Source organism: Ursus maritimus, unplaced genomic scaffold (assembly GCF_017311325.1).
Source record: "Ursus maritimus isolate PB19 unplaced genomic scaffold, ASM1731132v1 scaffold_33, whole genome shotgun sequence".
In the NCBI taxonomy this organism is placed as follows: Eukaryota; Metazoa; Chordata; class Mammalia; order Carnivora; family Ursidae; genus Ursus; species Ursus maritimus.
This window is the reverse complement of record NW_024425897.1, coordinates 993,546-1,018,147: the sequence shown is the minus strand read 5'-3', so window position 1 is coordinate 1,018,147 and position 24,602 is coordinate 993,546. Positions and strand designations below refer to the sequence as shown.

The 24,602-nt window shown below is 49.0% G+C and overlaps 1 protein-coding gene across 3 annotated transcripts in view; it reads left to right on the top strand.

Moving 5' to 3' along the window:
• Positions 1-24,602, top strand: part of CABIN1 (calcineurin binding protein 1) — a 151,211-nt gene that overhangs the window by 43,896 nt on the left and 82,713 nt on the right. For all 3 annotated transcript variants that reach the window (XM_040619499.1, XM_040619498.1, XM_040619500.1), the window contains exons 19-25: positions 4,307-4,422; positions 10,321-10,482; positions 11,263-11,469; positions 11,689-11,834; positions 15,141-15,402; positions 20,924-21,184; positions 24,232-24,383. In XM_040619499.1, the coding sequence (XP_040475433.1) occupies positions 4,307-4,422; positions 10,321-10,482; positions 11,263-11,469; positions 11,689-11,834; positions 15,141-15,402; positions 20,924-21,184; positions 24,232-24,383 (1,306 nt within the window). The remainder of the gene's footprint in view (positions 1-4,306; positions 4,423-10,320; positions 10,483-11,262; positions 11,470-11,688; positions 11,835-15,140; positions 15,403-20,923; positions 21,185-24,231; positions 24,384-24,602) is intronic.

The following is a 24,602-nucleotide window of genomic DNA, read 5'->3' as shown; positions in this document are numbered from 1 at the left end:
GGGAGGAATGCAGTGAGCACAGGTTCCAAATCCCAACTGTCACATCTTGGCTGTGTGACCTCTCAGCCTCTATTCCCCAGGTACGTGCTGGGAATAATGGTGCCTATCTCAGAGGGTTGTTCTGAGGACAAAATGAAATAATAAAGCTATCGTTTGTCACATCAGTGCCTGGCACACGGGAGTGCTAGATGATGAATAGTTATGTACAGGAAGCTGAAGAGGCGAGCCTAGGACTCTTCATGGAGGTGATACTTGAGCCAGGTCGGTGCAGTGTAGGAAATATGGTGAAATGAAGAATTAACAATAACAGCTAAATGACATTTAAACAGATTCCGTATCATTCTACCAAGTGGTAGAATGTTCTTAGATTTTCTGTCTAGAGTTGGCCAATGACATAAAGTTTTTACGTAGCTGAGATTTTAATACACATATTTATGTATTCAACTAAGCTTCAGATTAAATTCATTGGGAATTTTTCTTCAGTGATTTGAAAAATCAGAGAAGTGGAAAGTAAAGAAAGTCATCCCTATTCCAAGGACCTAGAGAAGGCCAGAGTTAACATGCGATTTGTTTTCTTCCATTCCTTCCATTCATTCTCTCTAGCTTCTCTAACTCCCTCGATACTTATCAGCTACTCACCACATGTCAGACCTCTGGGAATAAGGCACTTCACTCTGACAGATTCATGGTGGGAGGAGACAGACCAGAACACCCACAGTGCCAAGCCAGCCTGGCCCACTGAGAGAAGGGGGCTTCATGCTGCCTGGGCGGGGTTGGGGGGCGGGGTGGTATTGGGCTGAGGTTTGAGAGAAGAGCAGGGGCAGAGGAGGACACTGGGGAGATGGAGCAGCATGAGCAGGAATGCAAGAGAGCTGGGCCATGTGGGTTGGACATTTCTCAGTCGGGGAAGGGCCAGACTAAGAAAGGCTTTCAGGCCCTATTTTATGAAGCTGTTTCATTTTTGCTTGGTAGTTTTTGTAATGCTGATGAGAGGTGTCCTGCTTTACTGAACCAACCCCCCTGCTGACCCTTCAGGATACCTGCAGCATTTCTCTCTTATAGGTCACGCTTCCGTGAGCCTCATGTGTACCTTTTTGCCTCTGCCTAATTGATTTTTTGGATAAATTTCTAGCATCTTCTGGACTTTTGACAAGTAGTACCTCTGTATTTTCCAAAAGGGTTTTAATGGTGAAAAAAAAATGAGGTTTACAACTATGTTTATTGTTTTTCTTATAAATATAATACAAAAAGATTCCTGAATTAGGAGTATCCTTTCTCCTCTCATTGATTATGCAAACAAAATATAATTTAAAAAACCTGCCGGTAAGCAAACAAAGAAAGGGGGACAGTGGAATGCCATCACCTTAAGAGGGTAGGCCAAGGAAAGAATCCAGGATTCTGGTGGACTGGCAACAGGTGTGGTTCCTGTCCCCTCCTCTGCCATTGGTAGGAGAGCTGAGGGAAGATGGGAAGTTGGTAAAATCCTGGGAAATATTATTATTGTCCTCTCATTTGTAGTGAGAGAGCTAGTGGGGAAGCCCCTCCATGTGACCCTGGGCTTGGCAGAGACACAGCAAGGGCTCCTGGGCCCTGCCACCTTCCAGTGACCAGCCCGCGCTGAGGGAAGGGGTCCAAGGATGAAGCACATTACTGGTTGGGTGGTGAGGGGTGCGGCATAGGGTAGGGTGTAGGGTGTAGGCTGGGTGTAGGGTTGTCATATTGAGTTCTCTGAGCCAGGTCATTGGGGATCACTACTTGCTAATGGGAGAGGAAGCAGGATGGAACAGAGGAAAGTTGATCTGTGCTTCAGGTCTGACCCAGGCCTTGGCCAACCTGGCAGGGAGCTCTGGAGCCAGAGAGGCCCATCAGAGCTGTCATACCATGTTGGACTCAAGTGGCCAGTCTTTATACTCCCATCTTGCTCAGTCACTGTTCATGGACTCCCACAGGAAGTGCATGACCTTGGGTGAGGTGCATCCCTGCAGCTACAGAAGACCCTGGAGGAGCTGCCAGCTGGGGGCTGTCTGCTGACTGCATTCCTCTCAGTGGGTAGCCAGTCCTACCTTAAAGGGCATCTCAGAGAGAAGACGAAACCCAGGTTCCCCAGTGAGGACTGTGTGTGGTACTAGCCCAATGATCTCCCTTCTGCCTCCACAGACACAGGTTACAAAAAAGTGGACTGAGAGCAGCACCTATTTTAAAATTATGGCTTTAAGGAAGGGACACATTGATTTTATATTTGGGAGAGTGCCCCAGAAAATTCATTGGTGGTATGTTACTTACATAGTATGGAGGAAGTGCCCTAGCCGACTATGAGCAGGGTAGAGAGAAGTGACATGGCAAGTGTGCTGACATATTGTCCTGCCCCCAACCCTGCGTGGGGGATGAGAAAGAAATAGATGAACTCAGTCAGGAAGAAAACTTAAACCAAGGAACAGAGTCAGGGGCCCTGTAACGATTTACACAAGAAATAACTTATTAAAAATTTTGAACTAATAAGCAGAATGAAATGAAAAGGAAAATTGCAAAACTAAGGGAAAACATTGCAAACCAAGCCTCACTGTTATAAACTAATAAACCAGACCGTGAGGAGCAGAATGAGTGTGGCTAGAACTGAAAGCAGGGATACAGTTCAGAGCTAAAAGCGTTGACGAGGAGGATGGATGTGGGAAACAGGTGGTCACGTGCAAGGATAAATTGTGCTTCTGATGGAAAGACTCTAGCAGTGAAACAGGACAAGCAGTCAATGTGCTGTCAAATGCAGGAATAACATGAATTTCTCTGTAATAAAAACTGAATGTGCAGATTCAAAGTGTTCAGTATATCCTGTGAAAAATTGATACACAGCAAGATGTATCTTGGTTAAGGATCTACTTTAAGAATAAAGATTTTTTAGATTTCTAAACTGAAAAAGCAATTTATCTTCATGGGATAAAACGTGAGACTCATTTCAGATTTCTCCCTAGCCGCATTCAGGGCGGTTGAGGTGATATTTAAAAGTCTACACTGTTCTCGAGGAAGGATGGTGCAAACTAGACCTCTAGCCAAGTTGTTTGGAATTAATAGTGGTAACAGACATTTATAAACGGGGATTCCAGCTTCTGTGGGTGCTTCTAAAAACACCGCTGGAGGATGAAGTCAGTAAAGCAACATGAGTCAGAATGAAATTCGTCAGGAGTGGAAAAGCCACAGGCAAGAATTTGTGATGAGCACCAAATCCATTTAGAAATGGAATTGAGAGAAAGCCACTGTGCTAATTATGGTCACAGAACAGAGTGTCAGTGTTACAAACTTGGAAGTGCTACAAATAATACGTACAACAAAATTGGGAGAAAGGGAGAAAGGAAGTGTTACAAGCTATCATCCGTCTTGTATGGTAGAATCACTTGATGCTGTTGGAAATGGAAACTAAAGGACCGACATGGCTTAATTTCTTCATGATTTTCTGAGGGTTTTTTTTTTTTAATCCATGCCTTTCATACCTCTTTTTTTTTATTTAATTTTTTTTATTAGAGCAAGCGCGAGAGAGAGTGCGTACATTAGTGGGGGGAGGAGCAGAGGGAGAAGCAGACTCCCTGCTGAGCAGGGAGCCCGACACGGCTCGATCCCAGGACCCCGGGATCATGTCCTGAGCTGAAGGCGGACGCTTACCTTCCGAGCCACCCAGGCACCTCCGTTTCATACCTTTTTGACTGGGGCTGGCCAATGGTCAAAAAGTATGAAACACATTTCATGAAAGAATCCATATTCTACCAGGTGTGAGCCCCACTGGTATTTTCCTAGTCCTCTTTAAAAATGCTACTTACGAGCCCACTAGTGGGTTATAGCCTCGAATTTCAAAAACACCGAAGGATCTTTAAGGAGCTAGTAACAGTTCTAGTGGTGAACAAACACTTAACTGAAGTTTAGTTATTCTGTTTTTCTTTTGTAATACTCCAATAGGCCTATGTATAAGAATCTTTAAGAAATGGTATATGTAGTGTGGGTTTCATTGTTAAAATTATTTCTTTTAGAATGTTCCATGTGTGCCCAGAAAGGTGCTTCCAGTGATGTCCACCAAATGTCAGTGTGGTTATCTGGAGGTGGATAAGAGATTCCTTATGTCTTCTTGTATGATTTTGAGAAGTGTGTATTGCTTTAGTAGAGCCAGTCAAGTCATTACTTACTTAAAAAGATAAAAAAGGAAAGAAAGAAAAATCTGTGGCCACCTTGGTAAAGACAGAAAAGCCCGCAAGGGAGAGACCCAGCCTTGCAGCTCCCACACATGTCCCCATGCTAACTCTGTGTTGGTCTGGTCTTTCCCTAGTGATGGCCGAGACACCTATGCTCCCATCCTCCCTCATGCTGCTCAACACAGCCCACGAATATTTGGGCAGGAGGTCCTGGTGCTGCAATTCCGATGGGGCTCTGCTGCGATTCTACGTAAGCACTGCCCTCTTGGATAGGGCTGGGGGAGGGGGTGGGGGACGGGGGATGGGGGGTGCAGGTTGGGATGGGTTGGCACCCTGAGGCTTGCTTGCTTGGCCTCCCCTACACTGGGGCCTGCTGTGCTTCTTTGATTTTGTATGTGACTACTCAGAGTTGCCAGAAAGTCTGAACTTGGTTCCCTTGTGCGTCTGCGTTCAGGGGTTCTGGATCTGGCCTTGACCTACAGGTGGGTTTAGAACCACTGCTCGTTACTGTGTCTGTTATATGTGTGTCAGGCATAGGGCCGGGCCCTTCATAGTAATTTTAGAAGTAACAACTGCATTCACCACTGCCTTCCATTGAGTGCTGTTTGCCGGGCACCACTCATACAAGGTAGTAGTTGCTGCATCAATTATTACTTATTTAGTAAGTAAATATTTAGTGAGTACAAATAGCCTCTGCTCACTTGGCAGCCGTGATGGACTGGGCGTACTGGGGATAAGCAGCATGATTCCTGTCCCCAAAACTCGCTGCTGAGTGTGAGGCCAGGCAGCACACAGATTACAGAGCTTGAGCTGTGCACCCAACCCAGCCTGCAAGGTCTATTAATGAATGTTTTAGTGGAACATGGCCATAACCATTCATTTACCTATTAAATGTGGCTGCTTTGGCAATACAGTGGCAGGGATGAGGAGCTCTGATAGAGTACATATGGTACATGAAACCTAAATTTTTTTTTTTTTAAGGTTTTATTTATTTATTTGACAGAGATAGAGACAGCCAGCGAGAGAGGGATCACAAGCAGGGGCAGTGGGAGAGGAAGAAGCAGGCTCATAGCGGAGGAGCCTGATGTGGGGCTCAATCCCATAACGCCGGGATCACGCCCTGAGCCGAAGGCAGACGCTCAACCGCTGTGCCACCCAGGCGCCCCTGAAACCTAAAATATTTACTATGTGGCCCTTCAGGAGGTTTGCTGACCTCTGCTCTATATCTTTTCAGTGAGCAAGCATATCCTCTCTACAACTGCAGCCTGCCTCCCCAGTCCCGGTCTTCCTCCTCTCCCCTGTGCTTTCCCCATGGCTCTTACCACCTTCTAGCATGCCATGTAACTTACTTATCTAGTATGCTTATTGTGTATCTCTTCTCCATTGAAACGTAACTTCCATGAAGCAGGGATTTTTGTTAGTTTTGTTCACTGTCAGATCCCAGTACCTTAGCACAGCACACCTAGCCCATAGTAGGTGCTTAGTACATAATGGGTTGAATGAATGAACGAGATTGAGAATATTTATAGAGCTCATGTATGTGTAAGGCTCAACAGTTTGCAGAGCACTTGTGCTGAGGAGGCAGAGACTTGGCAGGAGCCCTGGCTGTAGATGCCTGAGTGTCTGCTCTACCCTGTGAGTTCCGAGGGCCTCCTGGGTGCTCACCCTGGGTCAGCTCTGTGCTTTAGGACCATTTTTGGAAGAATCATGCTAAGCTTAGACTATATTGCTGCCTAGGAATTGGCGACTTCCTTCTGCCTTCCCTTTCCCAATTAGTATGGAGAGAGACACATCTACTTCCACAGGGTCACCACTGCAACGCAGTCAGTCACCCTTATGCCCTTATACTGCTTGGGGGGAAGTCAAGAATGAGGTAGCACCTTTGCAAGCTGGTACCCAGCAGGACGGTGCTGAGGAGCGGCCTTCCAGGCAGGCAGCAGGGGTGATGATGGGACGATCCTACTCCAGGTTTTCCTTAGGCTGTGTCTTCTTTGGTGGAGCGTGAATTCTAGGTGCCGGGATCTGTCAAGTGCATTTGAGGGAGTGGAAGTGATAGGAGTACCTCCATGTTTCATTTCACAGCTCCAGACTTTTCTAGGCAAGGCCCAGCTTTTACATTCCTGCACCAACTTCACCTTTGTGGACTCGGCCCCTGCTTACTGACTGCCTTCTCTGCTCAGGGCAGGGCCCTCTAGGTGTCCTCTAGTGATTTGCTTGCTCATATGATTTGCTCATTTTTCTGTTGGGCTTTTTTCTTTTTCCTATTGATTTGTGGAGTTTTTTATGTACTCTGAAGTCCAGTCTTTCGTCTGATACATATGTTTCACCAATTTTACATGCCTGTGTGTGTGTATTTAGTTCTAATTTCTATGCAATTTTATGTGACATGTCTTTTAACTTTGTGTATCGTGTTTGTTTTACAGAATTTAAATGTCAGATTTATTAGTCCTTTATGGTTTGTGGGGTTTTGATTTCCGTGTGTGGTTTTTTTTTTTTTTTTTTTTGTATGTTAAGAAATCTTTTCCTCCCACAAGATTATTAATATATTTTCCTCTATGTTAATCTTAAAGTTCACGCTCATCTTTCACATCTGGTTTTTATTCCTTCTCAATTTTTGTTTGTTTGTTTATGACATAAGGTAGGGATCCATTTTACATTCCATATGGATGGCCAGTTGGTTTGTACCATTCATCAAAGAGTCTGTTCTTTCCACACAAGTTTGTAAGGCCCCCTCCATCTTCTGTCCAAATGGGTGAGGGTTTGTTGTTGGACTTTGTTCTATTGGTTTAGGTATTCCTGTGCCAGTAACACACTGTCTTTGAGAGATACTGAAACCTGCTAGGATTAATCTACTTACCTAACTATTTGTCACATTCTCTTGACTGTTCTTTGCCCTTTCCTGTTCTAAGACATTGCAAGATCAGTTGGTAAAATTTTGTGGACCCCCCCCATTCCCTAATCCTCTCCACCATTGGAATTTAATTTGAATGGCATTAACCACAGATTAATTTGGAGGAGAGTTGCCATTTTTATGTGATTCTTTTCAGTCATGAATGTATTTTCTCTCTCCATTTATCGAGGTCTTATACTTTCATGTCTTTTAATACAGTTTTATAATAGTCTCCTTGGCTCTTATGTGTATCCTGTTAGATTTATACCTGGGCATTATTTTTTTTTATTCCTATTGTAAATAGATATTTAAAAATTAAATTTTCTATTTTGTGTTTGTGGACAGATAGGAACACTACTTTTTAAAAAATGTTTCTACTGTACATAACCCCTTTGCTTATTGTCTTTACTAATTCTGGTGGATTGTAGATTACTCAGATTTTCTGTGTGGACAGTTACATCATCCATGAATGACTATTTTTTCCCTTCTTTTCAATCCTTAAGTTTCTTTTTCTTCCCCCTTGTCTTAATGCATTTGGCCTAGGGGTCGGGAAAACTTTCACTGTAAAGGGACAGATAGTAAATCTTGTAAGCTTTTGTCAGCCATAGGGTCTGTTGCAGATACTCAGCTTTGCATTGCAGCACAGAAGCAGCCATTGTCAGTATGTAAAGATAATATGTAAAAACTTGTGGATGCTGAAATTTGAATTTCATATGTTACAAAATAGCATTCTTCTTTTGATTTTTTTTCAATCATTTAAAAATGTAAATGCCAGTCTTAGCTTCTGAGCTATACAGAAATAGGCAGTGGGAGGATTTGCCCCCTGGGCCATAGTTTGTCACCCCAGCCTAGAGCTTTCTCTTTCTTTTTTGGGGGGATAAATTTTAAACTATTAACCCTTTCTTTGGTGATTCTAGGCCCATTTAGATTTTCTTTTCTTAAACCAATTATGTTTTTGAAATAGTGTCCACATAAGCATAAAGTTGTTCATGAAGTGTGCTTATGATTTAAAAAGTCTCTGTGGTACCTTTGGTTTTGCCTGTTTCAGTGCTAAAATCATTTATTTGTGCTTCCTCTGCTCCTTTTTTATAAGCCAATCTTCTGAAGCTTACCTAAATTAGTTTTTTCAGGGGTGCCTGGGTGGCTCAGCTGGTTAAGCGTCTGCCTTTGGCTCAGGTCCTGGGATTGAGCCCCACATCGAGCTCCCTGCTCAGTGGGGAGCCTGCTTCTCCTTCTCCCTCTGCCATACCCCCACTTGTGCTCTCTGGCTCTCTCTACCTGTCAAATAAATAAATAAATCTAAAAATAAATAAATAAATAAATTAGTTTCTTCAAAGTACCAGCTATTGGTTTATTGATTGTTTTTTTCCTTTGCTTTCTAATTCATTAATTGCCACATTAATATTTATTATTTTCTTTGGCTATATTTTGTGTTTTTGTAACTTAATTGTGGTGAAAGCTTATTTCAGTGTTCACGCTTTCTTGTATTTTTTTTTTTCCACATCTTGCTATCATTAAGGTATTAGTATTTCTAAATTAAGTACAGGAACATTGGGAAAAGCCATGTGCTCAACGTCTTGTGTAAGGTCATTCAGTAACTTCTTCCTGACATTAAGATGTGTTTACAAACTCGCGTTTAAAGTCTGTGTGAAAAGACATTTGCTGAATTGTTTGAAAGGACACTGTGCATAAAGCAGCCTTCAAGTAATTTCTTCTTTTTTTTTTTTTTTAAGATTATTTATTGGGGCGATTGGGTGGCTCAGTTGGTTAAGCATATGCCTTCGGCTCAGGTCATGATCCCAGGGTCCTGGGATTGAGCCCCAAGTCAGGCTCCCTTCAGCTGGAGGTCTGCTTCTCCCTTTCCCGTTGCCCCTCCCCTTGCTCAAGCACGCGTTCTCTCTCGCTCTCCCTCTCTCAAATAAATAAATAATCTTTTAAGGTTTTATTTATTTGGGAGTGAGCGAGAGCATGCACAAGTTGGGGGAGGAGCAGAGGGAGAGAATCCTCAAGCAGACTCCCTGCTGAGTGTGGAGCCCAACACAGGGCTCGATCTCACGACCCTGATCGTGACCTGAGCCAAAATCAAGATTTGGATGCTCAACCAACTGAACCACTCAGGCATCCGAGTAACTTCTTCCTTTTTTTAAGATGTAAGTGTTATAAATTTATGTGTGAAGCTTATAGGAAAAGGATACTCTTACCCCCTTGAAATTACACGGTGCTTAAGCCAACCCTCAAGTAACATCTTCCTTTCATTAAGGTCTAAGTCTTTTTCAACCTATGTGTAGAAGCATATGGGAACGGCCTTGTGCTAAGTCCTTGGAACTACACTGTGTTTAGATGGCCACTCAGTGACGGTGTTCACTCTCCTAGTACATGTGTTGAAGGTTATGTTTTCTCCAAGCACATTTTTAGCTGCATGCCTTAAGTTTTGACATTTGGTATTTGCTACCTTTATATACTGATTTCTAATTTTACTGACTTATGTTCAGAGAATGTGGTCTGTATTATATCTCGTCTTCAGTATTTGTTGAGATGTGCTTTTTTGTCTATTTTGGTAAAAATCCCATGGATGCTTGAAAAGAATGTGTAGCTGCTAACAGTTGGGCATAACAATAGCCATTGGATCTAATCTCCATAGATACATTACTTATTAACTGTGTTGTTTATATCCTCTGTAATCCTTAATAATGTTTTATCTGAGAGAGTCAATTTATTATTTCTTTGGATCTATTTTGTGCTTTGGATATATTTTATGCTGTATTATTATATTTTATGCTGAGAGAGAGGGAGTCACTCTCAGACTCCCTCAGCCCAAATGGGATTTACCATCTTGAATTATAACCACTTGTTTAATTAACTCCCCCTCTATTGGAATCTGAGCTTCTTAAAAACAGTGACTGTGTCACACTATGCCAGCATAAGGAGGTGCTCAGTAAATATTTGGGGAGCAAATGAATGGCCAATAAACAAGTAGAGAAGTTCCCAGAGGACATATAATACCTCCTTCTAGCAGCTGGTAGATACTGACGGGCATGCTGGAAGGAAGGCAGTTTGGCAAGCAAGCTCCTCAGAAGGTCAGTGTCCGAGCTGGGCCCAGAGTGGCTCCTGTGAGGGTAATAGGCCCTTTCAGGAAACAGGCCCAACACACATGGCCTCCTCAGGTTAACGGAGTTGACAGAGTGGTGGTCTCCCTGGGGTCCCGCTGTGCCAGGGAAGCTGTGGGCCTACTCAGGCATCTCTTCCTGCCTGTCGTAGGTACGAGTTCTCCAGAAGGAGCTTGCTGCATCCACCTCAGAAGACACACACCCCTACAAGGAGGAGCTGGAGACGGCCTTGGAGCAGTGCTTCTACTGCCTGTACAGCTTCCCGAGCAAGAAGAGCAAGGCGAGGTACCTGGAGGAGCACTCGGCTCAGCAGGTGAGGGGGTGGCCCACCCCTGCGCAGAGGAGTTGGGCTCAGAGAAGCAGGGGCTCTGAGCACTCATGAAGAACATCAGACACACAGCTCTTGCCCCAGGAGAATGAGAGGGTGGTCTGATGTAGTCTGATCACAGGAAAAGAGTTTTCCTTGCGAAAACTACCTTTGCAAATGTTGACTAATCATTTGAAAGTGCAGTGTGGCAATTTTCAAAGGATTTCTTTTTCCAATTTGGATAACACAAATAATTCCATAGAGGTTTTCATTTGTTCTTGTTTGGTTTTCAGAGCACTGTTGGGTATATTACCTCATGGCTCATCATTTAATCTCCAATCTTACCTCTCCAATTTTACCAATTCCATCCCCTGAATGCAAGCTGCTTGGGCGGGGTCCCTCAGGGCGCCACTCAGAATGCAGAACCACCCTGGCCCAGAGCAAGCAGTGGCGCAGCTGAGGCTCAAGGAGAGGGTCAGTGGCCTGGCCACAGTCCCCACTCGTGATTGAACCTACCCTCTGGCTTAGCCACATGGACTCACAGAGTGCAGCCCTTGGTTTCCAGTATTTGTCTTTATAAAGTCCGGGCGTATGCCCGTTTACTTTTCTGCTCTTCAGATGTTTGGTTTTGGGGATTACAGTGCGTATGCAAAATTTTAAGGGTATATGGGTCTTTTTCTAAACTCTAATATATTGTAACCTCGTCTGTGTTGTTTTCGTGGAAGAACTTTTCCCTTTCTGCTTTTACCTGACTGCACTATGATCTGCTTTCTGTCTTTTCTCAAGGTGGACCTTATTTGGGAGGATGCCCTGTTTATGTTTGAGTATTTTAAGCCCAAGACCCTTCCTGAATTTGACAGCTACAAGACCAGCACTGTGTCTGCTGACTTGGCCAACCTTCTGAAGAGAATCGCCACCATTGTGCCCCGCACAGAAAGGCCAGCACTGAGCCTGGACAAAGTCTCCGCCTACATTGAGGGTGCCTCGGCTGAGGTAGGAACTGAGTGTGATGGGGCTGTGTCCTGTCATTTTTTCCCTCTAGCACTGCTTATACGCCTTGGCTTCTTTCCTTGCTCTATACCAGAAGTCAGGGCCATGAGAAGCCTAGGGCCTGTCCTGTGCTAATGTGAATGGTCCTGGGTTTGCAGCATGACTGGTCACATCTGAGACCCTGACTCCATCTCCCCTTATCCTTGGTCCTTCACTTGCTAGGTGCCCTGCCTCCCAGAAGGGGCCGACCCCTCCCCTCCAGTGGTGAATGAACTCTACTACCTCCTGGCTGATTACCATTTCAAAAACAAGGAGCAGTCCAAGGCCATCAAGTTCTACATGCATGACATCTGCATCTGCCCCAACAGGTCAGTGGCCTGGGCGTAGGGCCCAGCAGGGAGGGTTGGAGTGACCCCAGGTCAGCAAGCTCCTCACTGGGCTGCTTTGGGGTTTCCCTGACCTGGCAAAGAGACTGGGGAAAAAGGAATGAGAAAGCGTGTTTAGCACTTTGCAGATTTTGGAAAAGGCAAGTTCTTCATAAAAAGAAGAGCAATGCAGAAGGCTTCTTTCCAGAAGATGCCTGGGATGAGTGTTGGGTCCAGGCCAGCAGGGGAAGGGGGTGCCACCTGGCTCCATCCTGTTGGTTGTGTACTGCCTGCTTTCCTGGCTCCTGGCACTGGGAAGTGGGCTGATGTGCTCTGTGTGTCTTTAGTTATGGTTGTTTCTTTATTTTGGGGTGAGGGCCCTACTTATAAAGTCTGGTTCATTTGACTGAGAGGGAACATTTTCTCATGGCTACCACACCTAGGAGGTTAGACTTGGGTCAAGGCAAGCCTTGTGTCTGAAGGGTCCAGAGTGGTATCTGTAGGTAAGTATTCAGGGGCCAGGCCACAGTGGCTGTGCACCCTCAGGTGAAACCAGGGAGCTCCACCTTGTCCGGATCCACCTGGCCCAGGGGAGAGGGGCTGGGATCTGAATGGAGAAACCAGTTTACACAACTTCTGTAGCTTGTCGGAAAGGTTCTCCCAGACCCCCTATTGCTCAGCCTGTGGTTTCCTCCAGGCAGAGAGCCATGTGCCAATGGCCCTGGATGTCCTCTTTGGGGTCACCGTGGGCCAGTGTGGTGGAGCAGACCCACGCCCAGGCTGGCTGAGAGTCACAGCTCTAGACAGCGAGCAGTCACCTCCTTTGTGCTGCTACCTCTGTGTCTGAAAAGTAAGGGTGATAAAACCCACCTGTCCGTGGGGAGGTGGGAGCCTGGCATGGCGCCTCTCACCCAGCAGCCACTTGGGCTATAAGATGAGGCTCGTGACGGCTCAGCTGGGCCTCATGCAAACCTGTACATTCACCTGTTCAGACAGTATCAACCTGTCAGGCTTGGCCTGCCAAGAAACCTGCCAGAGAGGTTGGATGTCCTGTGAGGACTGGCCCCAGGGCCGGGAGGAACTTGGTGGCCCAGTCCTGGGCCTCCTTCATTCCGGCCCTAATAAGCAGATGTCAGGGAGCACCTGGGCTCAGTCTCATCTTCTGTGCTAGTTAAGATGGAAGTTCGGATACTGGCTTTTTCTTTAAATCTTCTGAGCCCTCTAGGCACAGGTGAAGCCCATGACAGACAGCTGGGTGGACGGTGGAGTGTTCTGACCGCAGTGTTTGTTGGTGGTTCCTGTGGGGAAAACAGAGGCTGTGAGGATGCTAGCAATAGCTTTTCTCGACCTGTGGTCATTTCACTATTCCATCTGCTCTTACTCAGCTGGGATTGGACCACCTTGGCTGGGCATTTCATAGAGTGGCATTTGGGGAGACACGATGGGAGTAGGTCCCAATACAGCTCATCCCTCTGCCAGAGAAACAACTCGGGGCCCAGTGCTAGGAGCAGGCCTGCCCTGTGTGAGTTCATGGCATCACTGGCTCTTGGGTCGGCCACCATTGTCCCTGTGGGTATTGTCCCTGTGGGTCAGCGTTCCCCAGGTGTGGGTTGTGTACCGCTCTGCTAGAAACATAAACCCACGTCAGGACTTTGCTTTTGTTGACACATAGAAGAGCATTTTGAGGTTTTATGGTGATGTGCCTCTGTTCTTGCTTACTCAGATTTGTGACTGCAGATAGCGGTTTCCATTTTGGTACTCGTGCAGGTGTTTGGGCATACACCGTGATGTGGTCCTTTCCCTCAAGACAAGGGCAAAGGGGGTTGCCGAAGGCACTCTGGGAGGAGTTAAGAGGGGAAAATCCTCAGTGTGGAAGGAGCTGGCCCTGGTAGAAAGTCCCTCCACCATCTGGAGGGGAGCTTGACACCTACCCCCATGCTTCCCCCCCGGAGGTGACCTGAGCAGAGCCCTGGATCCCCAGGCCCTGAGGAGGAAAGGGTACATTGAGGACCTCCACACAGGGCCCGAAGGCTTCATTTTTGCTATCCCTGGTTACCATTTAAGCCTTCAGGCCTCTTTACTGCTACTTTGTTTGCACTTTCTCATCTCTGGGTGCCTGGAGTATGGCAGAAGCACGTGTGAGCTTCATAAGTTTCCTGTGTCTCTACCACACCTTGGGAACTGTCAAATAGTCCAGAAACAGTTGGCCAGTTTTAAAGTTAGTGTAGCAGTGGGTCAAGAGTTGTTAGCGTTCATGGAGGGTAGCATCTGTCATGTGATTGCTGCCTTTTCTGTTGTAGGTACTTGCATGCAGGAAATTCCACTCTCCCAAATGCCCAGAAATCATCTTAGCCTTGGTCGCCATCTCAGAGAACCTTCTGCATTTTCCCTGCCACTTTCTTTCAGGTGATCTCAGAGCAGTAGGGTTTTAGCCATCCTGTGGTCCCCTCGCTCTCCATCTTTCTGCTGGGAACTGAGCTGGAGAGGGCAGGATCTGGTCAAGGTCCCCGAGGGAGAACCATGTAGAAGCTACATGGCTGTGTTTTCGGGGTCTTGGCCGCCCCATGCTTTTGATCAGTGAATGTGTTGATGGCAGATGCTACCAGTGAGGCGTTAGGTGAGGTGGCAGCAGGATGGAAGCCTCCCCAACACCTTGGATGAGCAATGCCTTGTAAAGCACCCCTTTTCCTTTCCATCAGAGACATTCTATGGGTAACCCTTCCAAGCAAGGAAGCAAAGGGGAGCAGAGTCCAAGAGCCTACCATGCTGGTGAGCACAGTTTGGGCTCGAGTTGGTAGGGAATCCTCTAGAACACTTACAAGTACCCATGAGGTGCTGGATGACCTAAGATACATGTCTTGTGGTGTCCTAGCAGCTCTGCTCTCTTGAGATGGGTTTTCTTTTTTTTTTTTTCTTTCTTTTAGATTTTTATTATTTATTTACTTGAGAGAGAAGGAGAGTGAGAGAGAGAGAAGGAGGAGGGGGAGGGGCAGAGGGAGAGGGAAATGCAGACTCCCTGCTGAGCAGGGAGCCCAATGTGGGGCTTGATCCCGGGACTCCAGGATCATGATCCAAGCCGAAGGCAGATGCTTCACTGACTGAGCCACCCAGGTGGCCCATTGAGGTCGGTTTTCTTAGCCATATGTCATAGCTCAGAGACAGGGAGTTACTGGGTGGTAGAGCTGGGCTCTGGGCCCTGGCCTGGGAGACGGGCTCCCACAAACCTGGGGTCGCCGCCCTGCAGGCTATCATGTCTGCAGTGCTCTAAGGGCAGTCGTGTGTTTACTGGAGCTTTTGTCGTGACCACAGGTTTGATTCCTGGGCAGGCATGGCTCTGGCCCGGGCTAGTCGCATTCAGGACAAGCTGAACTCCAATGAGCTGAAGAGTGATGGGCCCATCTGGAAGCACGCCACGCCTGTCCTGAACTGCTTCCGACGGGCCCTGGAAATCGACAGCTCCAACCTGTCCCTGTGGATTGAGTATGGCACCATGTCTTACGCCTTGCACTCCTTCGCCTCACGCCAGCTGAAGCAGTGGAGAGCTGAGCTGCCCCCTGAGCTCGTGCAGCAGGTGAGGAGGGGCTCTGCAGAGGGGCTGCCACCCTGCCATCTGACTAAAGTGCCCTCAGGTAGCAGAGTTCTGTCCTGACCATGCCTTGCACTTGTTCTCACAATGATGCTGGGAGCTCACAGATGATTCTCCTCATGAGACTGAAGCCATACTATGGTCAGTGACAGCTTGGACCTTGGTCTTTAGACACCTAGTCTGGTGTGGGGGTATTCAGGGCCAGGCTCTTGTGATCTGGCTGGTCAGTCATCAGTTTCCCGGCAGTGGAGAGGCAGGGGAGGGGTGTTGGACACCAGAAGTAGCTGTCTCTTCCCTGTTCCTTCAAAGGAACTTCTTGAGTCCTTATAAAATTTTTGACACTGTGTTGGGAATTTTGAAGTCGGTCTTGATAGGGGGTCCCCCTCTAGTGCGAGCTGCTGCGTGTCTGGCCTGAAGTCTCTGTTGAGCAGGGCACCCTTGGCTCCTTGACATGGAAGTGAAGGAGTCCCACCAACATGTTTAAGGTGTGGCAATAAGATGCCGCATTCCAGAAGGGTTTCTAGGAGAGCAGAGTGCTGAAGGGGCCTGTTTCTTGTAGTGATCATATGTGGTCAAAACCCAAACAAGACAATAGCCTTGTTAATGCTGCCACTGGATTGTTATGCTCTCAGTGAGAGCAGCCTGGTCAGTAGGACTCTCAGTTATGGCTGTGCCGCCGCCCCTCCGTCCTTGAGATTAGGCCTCTGTTGTCATGCCCAGCCCCCTACCCCCGGCCCCTGTGACCCTTCAGGGGCTAGGTCACAGGCTTCCAGAGTACTTGGCCTTGTGATGACCCTGACCTTCCCACGTTGTGCTAAGTAGGGGAAGTCCTAGCCTCTTTGCTGCTTTTACTGATTTTATATAGAAGTGAGGTGTCCTTAGCATTAAAAATTCAATTGGTATGGAAAAGCATAAATGGGGCTGTAATAACAACATAAATGTTACCCTCCTGCAGTGGCCCCTTTTATACCTGGGCCACATCCCTACCCAGTAGCAGGGGTGTGAGGGGGAGGGGCTGCTGCTTGAGGGCAGTCAGCTCTAGCAAAGGGTCACAAAGGGAAGCCATTCACAATAGGGCTGAATTATCCTAGTGAATAGTGCCTACAAGGTGCAATTGGGACTTTATCTTAGTAATTAAATAATAATGAAAATAACTCCTGAATCTTACCTTCCTAGGACTTTGGTGATAATTGCAAGGATGTATTAATTCTTTGAATGAACCATGAATGACTGAGTTTGGTTGGTTTGGGGGCAGCTTAATTTTCCAGCAGTTTTATGACAGCATACTATGATGTCCCTTCCCCTCGGCAGCATAAATTTAGACAGCTACCTTTGCAGAAGTATTCAAGGGCTACTTCCCTCTCACAGGATTCTCTGATGTCTTTGTGCCTAAGAAGAGCGTGTTACGGTCTTTTCCTTGACAGTTGTCTTCCCTTTGGGCGGCTGTCAACCACATTAAATGTGCCCGGTGCTCATGTATAAAGGCTTTGTCTCGTTACTTTCATCAGCTTCTTGAAATCCCACATCTTTTGCAAAATTTGCAGTTCAACTTTGCAGTAGATCTGCGTTACAGCATCAGACTAGGTGCAGAAATCAGCAGGACACTGACTACAGAATGACGCTTGGCGGGGATGGGCGTCAGTGAAAGTGCTGGGGGGCTGTGCTGGAAGAACATGAGCGGAATCCGAACGTTCCCAAATGTTCCTGTGCTGTCGTGACTACTGTCGCCGCCATGTCCGTAGCCGTGGGGGCCTCGGAGTTCCCACACAAGGTCCTGCCGGACATCGGAGTGCTGTATGGTACACTTTGAGAAAGCCTCAAAAAGGCTGAAATCCCCTTCGCTCTCCACACATTTCCCGGTCTCTATATGTCACCCACATTTGACGAGGGCAAGCTGGAAGCACGACCTGAGGCTCTGCCTCGGGCTGTTGTTTGAGGAATGCCAGTGACCTCACCTTCTTCCCATGAGCTCTGCATGCCACCGCCCGTGCACCGGGAGGGTTGTCTCAGGGGGCCGGACTCTGGGCACCTCCGCCCTAAGGTTTTCCCTCTCTTTCTCTGTCCAGAGTGCATGAATCCTACAGGCCAGTGAGAACAGTAGCTCCCACACATGACCAGACATTAGAACCTTTTTCGGGGGGAGTGGGGAGCTTGTTAAAAAGCCCCATCGGGGACTCACAGTCAAAAGCTGCACTTTCGCAGGCTCCCTGGGTGGATTAGACCTGGTCTGGGGTTGAGCCTGGCACTAGTGGCAGAAGACAAAGGTGGCAGGAAGGGTAGTGTGGCCACGGGGCAAGGACAGGGGTTGGGTTCCGTGACAAGGCCAAACTCTGGAAGAAAATGGGCGAGAGAAGAGCAGCATGGCCCTTGTTTTAGCCATCGCCTCCCTTATAGAAACCACTCTTCAGTTATACAAGAAACACCTTCTTTAAAACAACTGCCACAGTAAGGACAAAAGCTGAAATCTTTTTGGCTCCTCCCACCCCCTTCTAGTCCCTTCATTCTTCAAGTTAGGCTTGTATCTTTCCAGACTTTAAATAAACACTGTTTCTTATGTACACACATACTCCTAGAAAGAATGCCGTGATTAACCTGTTCTTTTCTTCTAGCTGAAGTGCTGTCGTGCCGTGTATGGCATTGAGCTTCTTTTTCACTCAGCACCATGTTGTTGAGCTCCAGCCATACCACGCAACCCTCTTGCATTGTGACCGTCCTGTGCAGAGGCCCCTTGCTCCATTCTGTTTGTACTGTAGTGGCCCCAGGGCTGAGCAGGCTCGGAACTAACTCCCTGGTAGCACCAGGAACGCTGTTATTCTCTGCTGGGACTCACTGGGGTGGGTGGAGCACGGACCTTGGGGATTCTTTCTCTAATCCCCCACCAGTGAAGCCCACCAGGATTTAGCAGAATAGAGGTTTTTCAGAAAGTATAAATATGATGAGAAATCAGAGTGCCCTTTCTGCCATTGGTATTTGAGGGTTTTGTTTGTAGAGCTCCCCAAAAGGAGGGAACTTTTGGCTCCCCCAGCAAGGGGCAGGGAAGGCAGAGTGGACGATAGATAGGAGACCCAGGTCGACTCCCTGCACACCTCTTCCCCTTGCCTGTTCTTTCTCCTGCATAGCTCGTGGCCTCTGTGGCTGAACTCCATTCTGATCCTTTGGAAGCCATTGGCCCAGGTAGTTCATGGCCTGAAACTGGGCTCCCAGGCCATCTTCCTAGAGTGTTGGGGGTGGCAGGAGAGAGATGGAAATCCACCAGGCGTGTCCCAGCAGGTGGGGAAGGAAGGAGGTTTTGCATTGTTGCCCAGGGTGAAAACTGCCTTGCAGGGCTACCCTGTGCCTCCTGTTTTTCTCCACCTCTGGACACAGCCCCTTGGTTGTTAGAGCTGTTTGGATTTATTGTGTCTGATCAGATGAGCTGTAGGACACCTGTTGAAAGCTGTGTGCTTCAGCTTCTGCCTGCAAACTTGCCAAAGGTGTGTGTTACAGGAAAACCAGTGGTTTCCCTTGTTGACAATTCTCAGGCAAGGGCAGAGGATTTGGAGCCAGAATCTTCTAGCTGTTTGGCCTGAGGGAGGAGCTTGATGGCCCTGCTGTTGTAAGCAGGCTGACCTTTCCTCCTGTGTGGGGTATTGTGAGAAGGGACACCTCCTTAGCCCCTCCATGGGCCAGCCCTGGGCCAGGCACCCTGGCCACGAGGTGAATGGGGTGCCACAGCAGCGGGTGCACATCGCGCTCTGGGATGGACAGGTGGTGTGAGGGTATCTGGCAGAGCTCTGGAACACAGCGGAAGCTCAGTGCCTCTCCCTCCTGTTCCTGTCCGAACTGTTCTAACTGCTGCACCTACTGAGGACGGGGACTCTGGCAGCATGTGCTTTATGTGGGGGAGGGAGGGGCTTGACCTCTTGGTGGGGATCTGAGTGGTGCAAGTCCAGATGGGGCTCTTCACAGTTGCCCTTCCTTTCTCAGTGGATGGCTTTGTGACCCTCAGTGGCGGAGCTGGGTGGGCAGAGGGCTGGTGACTTGGTTGAGGCCACATGGGTACAGAGCCGTCAGAACAGGACTCCAGTGAAGTGGCTGCCTTTTCCTTACACAGAGCTGCCACAGAATCTCATTTTGGAGGGGTATGATGGAGTCACTTGGCTTGTGCTGTGTCCTGCCTCTACACTGTGATTCTTTCTGTCGTATCTCACCCACTGACGGTGTCTTGATGGATGATGGTAATTTCACATCAAAACATCAAAACATCAAAAGAAGTGTTTGATGGAGCGGTGGGGTTCTTTGTGCCAGCCCGAGGGCCGTTGCTACAGGAGAGTCACATAGCTTAGCGTCTGCTGGACAAACGTCCGTAGGGCAGCCTTCCTGTGCGCAGTGGGGCACAGGCACTCCTCTCATAGGCGGCAGACAGCGCTCTCGCCAGAGCTTAGTACCTATAGCCTCTCCCTTCATCTGGTCCCCGAGACAAGACTAGAAGAGGTCGCAGCTTCCCTGCTGTGGAGCTAGGGCCATGGAGATGAGGGCCCAGAGACCTGGGGTTCTGGGAACAGCTGCCCCTCTGGCCCCACACAGGCAGTCTTCATTCCAGCTCCTAGCCCAGGAGCTCTGGGATGAAGGGACGCACGCATGTGATGGCTAATATTCCATGTAGATCGCACCTAGGTGCTGGCCCATAGCCCTTATACAGGGACTGGGAGAAGTGATCCTCGGAGTTAGAAAGCATCTTAGAAGCTGATCCTCTGTCTGAGCTGTTTCCACCCTTCAATATGTGAGAGGTGGCTGGAGGCACAGCTCCAAGGCAATGGGTCTTGGGTGGGGCTCAGGAATCTTCCGTTTTGTAAGCACCCCGGGTCCCTCTGGAAGGGTGCAGAGGACACGATGGGAAGTCTTGTGTTACCTCAGGGGTGCATTATCCTCTTCAGTGCTGTGTTGCTGGGTGTTGGGTGCACACCCTCTCCAGCTCTGCTTTCCCACCCTAGTGAGCGGGGGAGAGAATGAAGTGCTCATCGTCTGCAGTGGGGGCTCAGAACATTGGTGCTGGCTCTTGGCATGCTCAGACCGACACAGCAGAGCTGCTGTTGGCCCAGTTCTCCTGGCAGCCTGGCCTAATGCTGTCTCCCCCTCCCAGGCAGAGGACCTCACTGCAGCCGTAGTGAGGGTCACAATTGGGACCTTTAGAAGGGCATCAGGAGGTACTTCGTAAACCCCTGAACTGTGTAGTGCAGATACTGCAGGGGCGGTAAGAGAAAGGACACTGGAGCTGACGTGAGGAGACGTGGGTTTCAGCCCAGCTCTGTGCCTTACTTGAGGTGTGCTTCGGACGGGTCCCATGGCCTCTCCACACTCAGTGTCCCCAGCTATGAAATGGTGATGACACTTCTGTGTGTCTGGGTTGCTGAGAAGATTATAAGTTTGCAAAGAAGGCAGCAGGCCTTCCTGCAGGGTAAGGCATGGTCCTGTGCAGGCTCAGGCCCCGGGCCTAGCCCAGCCTGGTTTCGTGCTCTCATTCCAGATGGAGGGCCGGCGCGACAGCATGCTGGAGACAGCCAGGCACTGTTTCACGTCTGCGGCCCGCTGCGAGGGCGACGGTGATGAGGAGGAGTGGCTCATCCACTACATGCTGGGCAAGGTCGCCGAGAAGCAGCAGCAGCCGCCTGCTGTTTACCTGCTGCACTACAGACAGGCCGGCCACTACCTGCACGAGGAAGCTGCCCGCTACCCCAAGAAGATCCACTACCACAACCCACCTGAGCTGGCCATGGAGGCCCTGGAGGTGACACCGTGCTGGCCTCGGGCGGGGAAGCAGGGCAGGGGTGGGCCAGTCTCCTTGTCTCCCTGGGGATGGGGCATGAGGTCCCAGTGACTTCTGTGCAACCTGTTGGAAACTTCTCTGTGTTCCGCAGCTCTGTGTGCAATGACATTAAAGCAGCCTTTCCTCTCTCTTCTAAGGGGTGCTTACCATCCTTTCTGGGAGAGTGAGTGTTTTGTGTGTCTCTCCCAGAAGAAAATCGCCTCTCCTCCTTAGCACGTGCAGGTTGCCGGAACCTGACTCGGTGATGATATCGATGTGGCACAGCATCTCCTGGTGCCCTTGTTCCTGGTGAGGGCACAGGCTGTGCCCAGACCACCCAGCTTGGCAGGACAGGGCCTGTTCTCTTGGCCCCGGACTTGGGGTCTTGCACTGCTCCTCACGGGAAGAGCAGTTGTTTACTACTTGGATTTGCTTTATGATTTCTGGAGGACTTCACACCGTGCTCTCCTCGATGCTCAGGGCAGCCCTGGGAGGCAGGCTGGGAGACTGCGGGCAGCACCTTTTGTAGGGAGGAAACCGAGTGCTCGGGTGAGGGTCCACATCTGCTTGGCCTGGCCCAGGCCTTGCTGCTTCCTGAGCACGTTAGCTTTGCCCTTTCTGAGGCTGTGTGCCCAGCCCCTGCTGGTTCTCTGTGCCCGGCAAGCTTTTTGGAGTTTGGGCCAGAATCTGCTTGCTTATTATGCCTTGTCTGCCTTTTTTTTTTTTTTTTCTGATTATAAAATTAACACATATTCATGGTTATAAAATATATAAGAATCAAACATTCAGAAGTGTTTAAAATGAAAAACTAAAGTCCCTAGTGATCCTAGCCCCCCAACCCAATAATCCCTGTTCACAGTTTGGGCATGTCCTTATCGTTCTTGATCTTTCCCCCTGTTAACGTATAGATACATAGTAACATTTTCTTATCATTTTGCAACTGGCATTTTCCACAGACCAGTGCAGTGCAAGGCATTGTGGGCTTCCTTCCCTGCCCTTGCGCCTTCTAGTCTGGCCAGACATCCACTTATTTGTCCAATCCCTTCGTCATGGGTTTGGACTTCTTCTCCACTTCTTCTTCGACAGGGTGCAGACAGGGCCTGGCCTTGCATGCCTGTCAGGGAGCACTTACGGGGTTATTTCCAAGGGTCATTTCATGTTGCATCCACAGCGTCTCGTTGCTCTGAAAGGTTATACTAATCTATGAGCATGTCTGTTTTCCCTCAACCACGTTTTCCCTCTTTTTAATATTTGCTAATTGTGTGAGCAAGCAAAAAAGTCTCATTTTTATAAATTTGCCTTTGAAAAATGGTTCACGCCAAGTGGTTGGCCGCAGCCGCCTGGGGGCCACGTGCAGAGGGTTCGTGGTGAAACGCGGAAGCGCAGTTTTGTATTGAGCGTGTCTTCGGCAGCTTCCAGGTTGCCGTCATTCCTGGCCCCAGGTCCCATGTCCTTCCCATCGTAGCTCTTTCATGCTTTCTCTTCAGGCTCACGGGCCTGTCCCTGGAGGGATGTCCACTTTGGGGCTGAGAACACTGAGGCCCAGCGAGCTGGTGCGACTTACCCTAAGTCAGCAGCAGAAGGAAAGGGTGGTTGGGGCCGCTTTCCTGAGCCCAGGCCCCCATGCAGCACCTCTGGTAGCACCGAACCCGTGTGCAGGGAAGTAGTCCCGCCCTCGGGAAAACGACAACTCTGTTTTTGTCCATGGTGTTTCTTTGACTTTTGGTTTCTGCTGCTGCCTGATGGAACCGATGAGCAGGCAGGATGGTATCCCTGTGGGGCCTGGGACTTCCCGGTGAGGAACTGAGGCCCAGCACACCATGCCGGCTCACAGGAGAACAAGCACTCAGCTGCTTTAAAAATGACATTTCTCTTAAGACTTTAACCCTGCCCTGGTGAAAATTCACCTTTGCTGTTGAACCTTCAGTCCAAATACTGAACTTGCCACTTGGTTAAGTTTTGCCAGTTGAACACTCTGCGTTCCTCCAGGCAGAGCCACCTGCACGTGTGTGTGGGGGCCTCCGAGGTTTTCTGTGGCTGAAAATGGACTAGGTGGGCTCATTACTCCGGGGGCCGCAGGCGGGCTAGAGGTGGAGGGGCTTTGGGAGCGGGCATCTCTGTCCAGGATGCCTCCCTGAGAGTGCTGCCTGGGCGGACCAGCTGGCATCTCACCTGGGTGGGTCCTTGGCAACTTTTCTTGAGAACCACCTCTGGGCGAGGGGAGGCTGGTTAACCGGGGTCCGCAGCCACAGGGGCTCCCCGTCTTCATGACATCCTTTGTGCCATCTGTGGGAGTCTGTGCCACAGGCGGGAGCCCCCATTGCACCCACATGTGGGTGTGAAAGTCAGGCCAAGTCACCGTGGAGGTGCCTGTGTGCGGTGCGGTGTTCACTCGGGAGCGGTAGAGGGCAGGGTGGACCGGAGTTTAACCTGGCCCTGGGCTTTGCTGGCTGTGGGGCTTGGGCAACTTGCCTCACACATTTGTAAACGGAGAATTGTGGTGAGGACTCAAGGAAATGAAGAAAAGCCCGGGCCCTGAATGGTGCAGCGTACCTCCTACCCGTCCTGCCCCCGTGGGGCAAGCTTCTCCAGGCCTTCAGTACTTGGCTAGCCCCGCTGTGGGCACACAAACAGAAGTCAGCTGTTCCTCACTTCGGGGAGTCCGCGGCACGGAGGCTCCTTTTTTATGGGTGCCGGGAGAGGGTCCCACAGAGGGTGGCAGGGGCTGTGGTAGGAGGAGGTGCCCAGTGAGAGGGGCTGAGGGTTGTTACTCTCATTGTCTTACCACCACTTGCCTGTGTTACAGGCTGAACATTGAAGCTGGAACGCTGAGAGTTCGTGTCCATTTTAATTGTCAGAGCTTGCTTTGAATGACATATAGGTTGGCTGGTTTAAAAGTGAATGAAAAAGGGCAGTGTGTGGTGGCCCGTCTCCTTGGTTAGGGGCTCTTTTCCAATGTGGCCGACTGACCTGTGGAATGAACCTTAGCAACTGGGAGGGCTGCTCACACCCGAGTATCATTCTCTTAGGTGTATTTCCGGCTCCACGCTTCCATCTTAAAGCTCCTGGGGAAGCCCGACTCTGGGGTCAGTGCAGAGGTCCTGGTCAACTTCATGAAGGAGGCTGCAGAAGGACCCTTTGCCAGGGGCGAGGAGAAGAATACGCCCAAAGCTTCAGAGAAGTGAGTAGCACGCTTTCACCCTGCAACTTATCCCATAGGTACCCTGTTGGCTCATTTATAGCAAAGTGGCATTCAGGGGGTTGCTGCTGAGTAAATCAGAGCTCATTGAGCCCCTGGAACTTATCTGGAGACTCCTGGTTGCTAGACTGAGTTATTTCTGTTGAAACTGAGAAGGAGAGGCTGAGTGTGTAACACCAGGTCACATCACGCTGGAGCCAT